The sequence below is a fragment of the Sus scrofa genome, chromosome 4 (assembly GCF_054392235.1).
Source record: "Sus scrofa isolate SSC_HxYL_T2T_F1_AM1 chromosome 4, Sscrofa_HxYL_maternal_Yorkshire_Landrace_v2.0, whole genome shotgun sequence".
In the NCBI taxonomy this organism is placed as follows: domain Eukaryota; kingdom Metazoa; phylum Chordata; class Mammalia; order Artiodactyla; family Suidae; genus Sus; species Sus scrofa.
The window spans coordinates 101,237,713-101,248,147 of NC_139386.1; the positions used below are offsets into that span (position 1 = coordinate 101,237,713).

Genomic DNA, 10,435 nt, shown 5'->3' on the forward strand with positions numbered 1-10,435 from the left:
ATCAACACACACCAAGAGGTTCTGGGCGCCAGGGAAGATGAGCTTTATTTTTGCACACTGATAATGCTTTGGGAAGCAGGGTGTTCTCCAGCTTCAGATGTCTTGATCTAGGACCAGAGCTAAGGCCAGGAGGTGTGAGATTTTCAGCAAAGAATCCACCTACATTCAGGCAGCTTCATTCAGGAGGGGAAGGAAGAACGAGGCTGAGAGTGAGAGGTGACATCAACTCCAGACTGGTCCTTGGTTGTGGATCTTTGGCTCCTCGAAGGTTGCCGGTCATCTGTATCCCCCAAAGCCACGGCAGCAACTGGAACATCCAGAGGACTCCCTCTCACAGTGGCTGGAAGACGGGGGCTGGCAAAGGTAGACTCTTGGAAACCGGTGGGACATCAGAGAGCAGCAACCTCCAAAGCCAGAGACACAGCAGCTAGAGATTCTGTAGGAGGGGACAGGAGGGGGGCAGGAAGCCGGAGCCTGAGGGGCCTGAGGGGCCTGAGGGGCCTGAGGGGGCCACTTGGGTGGATATTTGGGAAGGCACTTGGCAGGGAGCTGATACTTTTGCTGGTTTTGCTGGCAGGACATCTTGGAGAGGGTTCAGTTGCCCTATAAAGAAAGGCAGCTATTTCAAAAAGTTCAGTGAAATATAAACCTCATTTGTCTCAGGATTTTCTGATAGAGTCTGAAGTTCCATAGTTGACTGCGTGGCTCCAGGGCCACTTTACAGCAAAGCAGCCCTATGTTCCTGGCAGTGGTGAAATCAGGCGGTGGAGAAGTTCAATTTGATAACACCTTCTCCTGCCTGTCCTGGTTCTCCCGACACTCCTGACCTCAAAAGCAGCAACATAGGGCAGTAGGTTATTCCCCAAATCTTAAATTTTTAAATGATATCCTCTAATTTACTGCCTTCTAGACTGGACAAGTTTAGCCTCAGCCCATGCTCACCCTACCTGTCCTCACCATCTCCTTTTTTTCTTTCTCACATCACCAGCTCTGCCTTGAGTCTCAGTCTTCAGCCTTGGGTGGCTGTCTCTTGTCCTATAAACTAGCCTCCCCCACCCCCGCCCCAATCTCTGGTGACTATTCATCCCCTCCAGGATGGCTACTTCTCAGAAATCCTGTGATTTCCATGAGCCTGATCTCCCTGCCATTCTGTTAGTTCCCGTTGTCTCCAACCTGGAGTGGCTTGTCCCATTCGGCTGATGTGCAGTGGTCCCAGCCATCCCCAAACTGCCCTCCAATCCGTTAGGACACTCACCTTGTTCTTCTAACCTTGGGCAAGCGATGGTTTGTCAAACGGAGTGAGGAGACAGTAGGATCTGAGGCCTTTTATATTATCCTGCCCCCAGCTCAAGGGAATAAGCCACGATGATGCAAAAGCTGCTCCTATCCAGGTGGTTATGATGACAACTTTCTGCATTCCAGTGTCTCCATCACTTGGTCACACTGGGTCATGGCTGGATGCTTTCCAGAGCATCCCTCCCCTCCATAAACCCTGCAAGTATTTCCATAAAGATGAAGAGATTGTGGTTTACAAGGGAGTTGATAATGTCACAGCTTGGGGATGGAACTTAGGGTTTCTAGGGGCATCCAAAGCATGCTTGAGATGAAATCTAAACTCACAAATACTGGGTCAAACCAGAACAGCAATAGGAGTTCCTGTAAAATCTATCAACAGGTTTGGGACCAATAATCCAAGCACCCTTGGGTGACTACTGCAGGCTCAGTGTACTTGATTCAGATCCCAAAGTGCCTAAAACTTTGACCAACAGTGGAGCCTCTTAGAAAGGCCCAGATGGAAATGATTTTAGGCCACTTACCCTCCACACATGGATGATGAAGCAGAAAGGATGAAGGAGATACTCCATGTCCTGCAGAATCTGAACCTGAAGACAGGTCCCCTAACTCCCAGAGGCCAAAAATCCAGGCACCTCCTTCTTTGACCACAGTCCCTTCTTTTCAACTCCTTTCGTTATGTCCACTGGAATCTATGACCTCCCTGTCCACCAGCTGCCTTTCCCAGTCAGCTCTCCTTAGTCCATCACTTTAACCACTCACTTGCCAATATAATAAACTCTCTTGCCCCTTTGGCTTGTCCATTCACTTGACTGCCCAAACCTCTGGCTGAATCCTGCCAGGTAGGCCTAGGTGCTCTAAAACCAAAAACAGACACTTTGGAAGGTTGGCATCATCATAAGATCATAATCAACCACCTGGCTGAGCTCAAAACACTACTTGGCCATGCTGTGTTCTTCTCCATTTCCACCGTGTGTGTATCATGCCTTTTCTCCTGCCTCAAACCTTCCAAATATTTGCTGCTGCCTCTAGATAGATGATACTGTCTCTACTTCATGGGGCAGAGGGTAGAAAATCCTCCGCTTCCCACCACCCAGGCTTCAAGCCTACTCGTGCCTGCAACCATCCTTTGTGACATCCCAGGCTAGAGAAGGATTTGCTCTTTTTCTTTTCTAATGCCTGTCCCTACTCCTTTGCTCTGGATCCTTGTATCTCCTATGACATGTTGCCATAGTGTCCTGTATTCCTTGTAACACGAAGCCTGTGTTTATTTTTCAACATTCATTATCCTGGATAAAATGAAATCTCAGTGTTTGCCTGTTCACTGTTTATCCTCAGCTCCTACACAGTGCCTGACATGTTGGAAGTGCTCAAGAAATATTTGTTCAGTGAATTACTGAGTTATTGTGTTTAAGGCAAAGGTGTCCCTCCTTTCACTCCTGGAGGCCAGGTCAGCAGCAGGCCAATGGGGCAGGTGTGGGTGGATGCTGCCAGGGTGGGGTCATCCATACTGACCAGTCACAAGAACTTGGCAATGGAAGTCAAGGCTCTCGTCCTGCCTCCGCTTCTCCCCCTGGGTTTCAGAGGAGACTGGACCAGACGGTCTCAGTACATCTTCATGTGTGTATTTGCATTCATGAGCTTTAGACCTCCAAGGACTGCACACCCAAGTGCTTCCTTCCCTGGTTTGTTCTTTTCCCTGAACTTATTTTATCTGGGGTTGGGAGTGGTGGTGAACTTGATGAAGAGGGGAGAGATGATGACTAGTGGATATGTGAGGATGTGAACCATTTGAAGTTAAGTCACACAATGAGGAAGCAATTCCATATAGTCTATTTAATTCATCCCACTTATTAGCAGAAATTACTTGTCTTGCTGTGCCAAAGCAGAGTATCATGTATTTATGTGACTCTTGCCTAATCATGCCTCTCCCAGCTAAGAGTATGAGCTATTGAAGCCCAGATCTGTGGGAAGGGCAAAAGTACGCTCCTTCTATGCACAGCCTCCACTAAACTATTACAGATTATTTCCAGGAAGATCCCGCTGTGGATCAGTGGTTAAAGCACCGGACTAGCATCCATGAGGATGTGGGTTCAATCCCTGGCCTTGCTCAGTGGGTCCAGGATCAGGCATTGCCATGAACTGTGGTGTAGGCTGCAGACATGGCTCAGATCTCACATTGCTGTGGCTGTGGTGTAGGCCAGCAGCTACAGCTCTGATTTGACTGCTAGCCTGGGAACATCCATATGCCGTGGGTGCGGCCCTAAAAAGACAAAAAGACAAAAGAAACAAACAAACAAATAATTTTCAAAGGTTAGAAACCATTTCTCTGTGGTATTGATCCAAGATCATCCTTGAGTTACTGGTTCAATAATGAAAAATTATTTATCCCAACAGAAACTCCTTTCTTGCAGTAACTTTGAAATTATTATCTTATTGACATTATTTTGTTCATTGAGTAACTGTTATGTGCAGCCTTTTGCGAATTCAAATGAGATCACAATACTTCTTTGCACTTAAGGAATGATACAGGTGGGATGATATGAGGGAAAGGAAGGGAATTAAGATTTGCAACCTCTCATCCATCAAGCATGTTATTTTTATTAGTCTCACACATGATCTCTAGGAATTTCTTATTGTGAATCTCATTTTACAAATAAAATAAGACTGAAGTTCAAAAACAGAGTGGGAGTTGGTCAGTGGGTGAAAGGGAGACTGGTGTTCTAGATTTTTTTTTTTTTTTAGGGCTGCACCCATGGCATATGGAGGTTCCCTGGCTAGAGGTTGAATCAGAGCTGTAGCTGCTGGCCACAGCCACAGCTACAGCAATGCTGGATCCAAGCCATGTCTGTGAACTTCACCACAGCTCACTGCAACGCCAGATCCCTGACCCACTGAGCAAGGCCAGGGATCAAACCTGCATCCTCATGGATCCTAGTCAGATTCATTTCCACCACAATGGGAACTCCTTGTGTTCTAGATTGAGGGAAGAACTCAAGTGTAGGCACTGGAAGGACTTGGCCTTCTCTGGTAACAGGAGTGGCCGTAATATTGGGTAAGAACAAGAAGTGGGACACCAGCTAGATGGAAACGGAGAGAGCCTGGAACGTTCTGAGGTTTGCTTGCTGGGTTGTGTACTTTAGCCTATGGATGACTGGCTTCTAAATTATATCCCTGGGAACCCTGTTGCCAAGGGTGTTCAAGCATCAGTTCTTTTGAGAGCCACACCTGCAGAAGTATGAGTTGTTCTGTCTTGGGGCACTTCCAGCGCCCCCTCCCTGCCCCCACCATTGTGTGCTGTGTCTGTTTCATGTCTTTGCCCATGTAGATGCTGGGAGAAGATGAGTCTGCGAATCAAGGCACTGGCATTTGAACCATGGGTACATTATTGAATATTTTTGAGCTTCATCTTTTTTGCTGTTGTTAATCTGTAAGATTGCATTAATAGGAAGAACCTCATAGAGCTGGTATACCATGATCATGCAAATAAAGTTTAACAGGTAGTAGGTTGAAAATACATTTTTGTTTCTTCCCTTTCCCTCCCCATCCTACTGATATGGGTGTCCCTGAAAGCTTTGAGTCAGATTTTAAAAGGTTGTTAATCTTCAAACCTTGACAATTTGGGCTACTTGGGAGGGAAGCCCAGGCAGATAGCAATTGGACTTTCCACCCACCCCCTGCGGCAGTCAGAGTCACTGCACATTTACCTGCTCTATGTGTTGGAGGAATACAGTCAATTTCACCTGAAAACTAGACCGTTCTAGACCAGAGACAATGGGGGCATCCTTGATGCAAGGAGGAACATGATGAGACTTACATTTTAGGAAGATTCCTTGGGTTAGAGCCTTAGGTGCTTTGGTTTAATTGCTTAAGCTGAAGTCCATGGTGAACAACCAGGCTACCAGTCTGATGTGAGGATCAGAGTTGAACTTGAGGGAGAACTTGGTTAGTGAGCTTGTAGATAAGGGGACTGGCTGAAAGATGACTGGAGGATCTTCCTTTGGCCAAGGTCTGTCTGGGCCTCATGGATTCCTCATGCATTCCTGGACTCTCCTCTTATCTGCCCAAGCTCTTCCTCACCATCCTGCCTGACAAAGGCTTTAAGGATGCTGTGGATTCCTGCTGTCCTGGGTGTGCCCTTAATAGAAGGGTGAGGTGCCAACCAGGCTGGCATTGGCATGCAGGAGATTCTTATCAAGCTAATTCCTAAGCAATTAAAGAAAGGAAAACAAGGATCTGCCTTCTGCCTGAGCAGTCAGATCTTTGAACCGTCCTCCTATGGGCCAGAATCCCAGTGGGCAGGCAGACATGTGGGTCTGACTCTGGAAAACAGTCCTAGGAGAGGATTCAAGGACTTCTCGAGGGCAATGGGTTTGATACCTGGGCTGTTGAAAGAGGCGTGCTACTTGTGCTTTTCGTGGGGTGGAAGGAAGAGTCATGATCCACGTTCAGGGACCTGGCCCTGTGGATCTGACCCCATGCCTATTAGTGGGTAGAAGAAAGAAACAAGTGTTATTCAGCAGAACACATTTCCACCTCCTCTATGAGGTGGCCTCAAAAGTCAGTCCCCCTCCCCTCTCTGTATAGTGTGGATTAGAGACAGAGGCCCAGCATGCACAGGATGGTGGTTTGAGTGAAGAAACCAACACCAGCATTGAGGGGAGCTGGAAGCTATAAGTGCAGCATAAACATTATTGTTCTTTAGTGCAGTCCTGGGTGTCTTCCAGCTTCTGAGTCCTGTTCCTGTAGGGCTGGGGAACACACAGCAATGTCATCTGGTACCAGCATTATGTCTGCTCTAGTGACCCAGACATACACATACACACACACACACATATATATATATATACATATTCTTTTTCTCATATTATTTCCCATCATGTTGTTCTATCCCAAGTGATTGGATATAGTTGCCTGTGCTGTACAATAGGACCTCATTGCTTATCCATTCTAGATGTAATATTTTGCATCTACTCACCCCAGACCCAGTCCATCCTGCTCTTTTCTCTAAAATCTCCAACTGTAGAAAACTCCCTTGGAATGAGAATTGGATCACCCCTAGGGCACAAGCCAATGCTGACACTGACCGGCTGTGGGTCACCTGCCTTTTCCATGTCTTCACTTGTAAAATGAGTATTGTTATTGTCATGATCTTGATGTCTCAGGTAATGATGAGAACTCTGTGCTTGGGGACCTGTGTGATGTCCCAACTCATCATCTTTGAGGGTTGTGGTGGTAACCAGCATAAGCCTCCCTCTTCGAAGCCTGGGCTCCACTCTGGTCCCTCAGTTGACCTCAGTGCTCTTTTGTCTACCCACAGGCTGTTCTCTATTGCTCTCTAATTTCCTATTTATAGTTTTATGACAGAGGTGCTATGCCCTCTCCTGCCCAGCATCATAGGGAGAATCCAAACTGGTTCCAACCCATGCCTGGGTATGGAATGAGGCCTTCTCATGCCCGTCTTCCCACACAAGGAGTCCATGACCTCACCGTATATGCCCACGTCATACGTTGGAGCTTGCTCAAGGGAAGTGAGCCTGTTAAATGGGATGACAGAAAGAGGAAGCTGAGCAGTCTATGTTTGGCAGATGATTTCTGGGGGCTAGAAGTCCTCATGGAGTGACAGTCCATTTCAATACAGTCCCTTGATCTTCAGAATGCCTTGTCTTTATCCTGATTCCTCCTTCAAGGCCTTGGCTTCCTTCTTTCCTCTTTAATCAGCAGTCTATTTAATCTCCAGAGGAAAAAAAAATTGCTTGTACAGCATGCCCTTACTCCTGGGCTTTTGTAAATCTGTTTTCAAAACAGAGTACGAGGTATCTACTTACTGGAACTGAACAAATAAGTGAATGTGTGGCCAATGGTGGGGGCCAGAGTTCTCACTTTTAGAGTATAAGTTTACAGATAAGCAATGAAAGGGAACTAGGATAAGCCATATGATACAGAATAAGAGTTGAAGACATTGGTGTGACTTCATGTTCAGCTGAATATAGATATAGATGGATAACTACTGAAATAATTACAGACGTGTGTATACACTGGTCAGTGCACACACATATATTTCAAAGCTTCATCCATTGAGAAGGCCAAGAAGCAGTGGCACCCCAGTAGCAATGAATACACCTTCCCCCCAGATCTTGACTTACAATATAATTTCCCAATAAAACAAACCAGTGTTCAGGAGACAAATAGCTGAATCTAGGCCTGGGGCAGAGAATGTACAAAATAAACCCTGAATTATCTTATTCTGCCACAAAACAAGGAAGTGCTTCCAAAAGAATCCAATGGGGTTAGGTCAAAGGGACGTTGGAGGTCACTGAGAGCACTCCCAAAGCTGCTATAACAGGAACAACAAAATAGATAAATCGGCATTGACTTAGAACCCAAAGTATAACATAAATAGATACCCAATATCCACGAGTCCATATTGATAGAAATAAATGATTGAATATACTTAAATAAAAAGAGAGAGAAACAGACAATCTTCCTACAGAAGAATTCTAAATAATTTATGTAGATACAACCCTCTCAAGGAGGTGGAGCATAATACCCCACCTCTTTGAATGGGCTACACATAGTGACTTCCTTCCAGAGATGAGTACAGAAATGGAAAGAAAAAGAGTAAGTTTACAGTGGAGAAGTCTGACAAACACAATGTCAACAGTGATGTCATGTGCATAGCATGGATCCTTGATATGATAGGATCCTGTGATCCTCCTCCCTCTAATCCATAACCCCACTCTACTCATGAGAAAAAGAACCCCACTCTACTCATGAGGAAAACACCACACAAATCCCAACTGAGAGAGGTTCTGCAACATGGCTGACCAGCACTCCTCAAAAACTGTCAAGGTCATCCAAAATAAGGCAAGTCTAAGAAACGGCCATGGTCAAGACGAGTCTAAGGAGACCACTAAATGGACTGTGGTGTTCTGGAGGGAATCCAGGGACACAAAAGAAACACTTGGTGAAAATTAAGGAAATCTAAGCAGGGGTATGGACTTCAGTTAACAATAATCAATACAAATTCTTACATTGTAACCAATGTACCCATATACGATCAGAACAACAGAGGAAACTGTTGCAGGGGACTTGGGAAATTCTCTGTACTATCTTGCAACATTCCTGTTAATCTAAAACTATTGAAATAAAAAATTATTAAAAAATAGATTACTGCAGGTTAAGGGTCCATCATTTTCAATGCAGCAGCTCAAGTCTCTGCTGTGGTGAGGGTTTGATCTCTGGCCCAGAAATTTCTGCGTGCTGTGGGTGTGGCCAAAAAAAATAAAAAAAGAGAGAGGGAGAGATAACAACACCCTAAATATGTCACAATAAACATTTGAACTAAATGTATCAAAACATGTTACCTACGATATATATATAAGCCCCTCCATGGTTTCATAAAGCAGATACTCTTATTTTACTTTATTTCTAAATGAGGAAACTGAGGCATCGAAAAGCATGGAAACTTGAGTTAAGATCACAGAGTTATCAGAGATTTGAAATGGGTTCTGTCTGACAGGGGTCTGAATTCACACTCATTCTGTTAGGCAGGGTTTGGCCCAGGACTTCTACTGGGGTGTAAAAACAGAATGTGGTTTTATTTATTTTTAGAAAAGGTAGTATATATATTTTTTAATTTTAATTTAATTTAATTTTATTTTTGGGGGGTTGCATCCAAGGCATATGGAAGTTCCCAGGCTAGGGGCTGAATCGGAGCTACAGCTGCCGGCCTACACCAGCGTGGGATCTGAGCCTCCTCTGTGACCTACACCATGGCTCATGGCAATGCTGGATCCTTAATCTACTGAGCAGGGCCAGGGATTGAACACGTGTCCTCATTGATATTAGGTTCGTTACCACTGAGACACAACTGGAACTCTTAAAAGGTAGCATATTTATATGAAAATTAAAAATCAGATAATTCAATAGGTTGTAATATGAAAAAAATTGTCTCACTCTAAAAAATCTAATCAAACCTCTATTCTTTGCTCCTTTCAGATGTGTCTATTTATTCCCCGCAATGAAACACAATGAATGAAGCTCCCATTTATCATCCTTCCACTCCCTCCTCCGTATTTATGGTTTTATTTTTCACACTGTTATTGGTTACCCCTGTACCTTTAAACACAATAAGTAAAATTCTTTTTCCTCACTGGCCAAGTTTAGGCAGTATTTCCTAACTTTTCACTAAATAAGAAAGTAAATTTGCACATTGTCTTTCACTTTAGGATGATTTTAATATTTTATTTGGCAGCTTTACAGACATAAAAACAAAGGCTTTTTATTACTATTTGTACTATGTCGTGAAGTGTATAGAATCTAATAAAACATGGTTTGTCAGACATTGTAAACTAAGAGCTGCTATAAACACATTAGACCTAGGGAGTGGGCCAGGCCAGCCTCACAGAGGGTGACCTTAGGGCAGGCAGTTGAGGGTCACATCTGTTCTTAGTGGTGACGGAGAAAGAGCCAGGCACTCTGAGGCAAGGGCTGATCTGGCATTAGACCACTGGGCTCAACTTCGGTTTTCCTGCGAGAACCTGCTTGTTGGAAGGCTGGAATCGAGACTTGTGAAGAAAGGACACATTTGCTGCTGAAACCTTCACTCGGGGATCTTTCAAAGTCCTTGGGGAGCTCTTTTAAACCCGTAGCAACTTTCTTGCTTTGATTCTTTTTTTTTTTTTTAATTTACATGTCTTTATTTAGTCCATTCAATACTGCATTTAACATTTAAAACAATTTAATAGAAGAGCAGATTGAGGGAGTTCCCATTGTGGCACACTGGGTTAAGGATCCAGTGTTTCTGCAGCTGTGGTATAGGTTGCAGCTCCAGCTAGGACTGACTTTTTGAAATAGAGAAATTGTGATTGCTACCAAGATGCAATTTTCTTGGAGTGTCTGAAGAAAAAAGAAAAACAAAACACAAAACACCACCACCACCACCAAAACTTCATAGTTTTTGGCCATTTCTAGAATTTTACTGCTCTCACTCCTGGGTGTATATCTGGGGAAAACTCTAATTTGAAGAGATAATGCATCCCAAATTTCACTGCAGCACTATTTAAAACAGTCAAGACATGGAAGCAACATAAATGTCCATCAACAGATGAACAGAGAAAGAAGTCAGAATATATACACC

General features: G+C 44.4%; 1 protein-coding gene across 1 annotated transcript; it reads right to left on the reverse strand.

Moving 5' to 3' along the window:
• Positions 1-276: 276 nt before the first annotated feature.
• LCE7A (late cornified envelope 7A) lies at positions 277-582 on the reverse strand. Its single transcript, XM_085020971.1, has one exon. It carries the CDS (start codon positions 580-582, stop codon positions 277-279), a length of 306 nt encoding a protein of 101 aa, XP_084877097.1.
• Positions 583-10,435: the final 9,853 nt, after the last annotated feature.

Bases quoted from the DNA above. Each gene is read 5' to 3' on its own strand.
- LCE7A (XM_085020971.1), bottom strand. From the start codon at position 582: ATGTCCTGCCAGCAAAACCAGCAAAAGTATCAGCTCCCTGCCAAGTGC.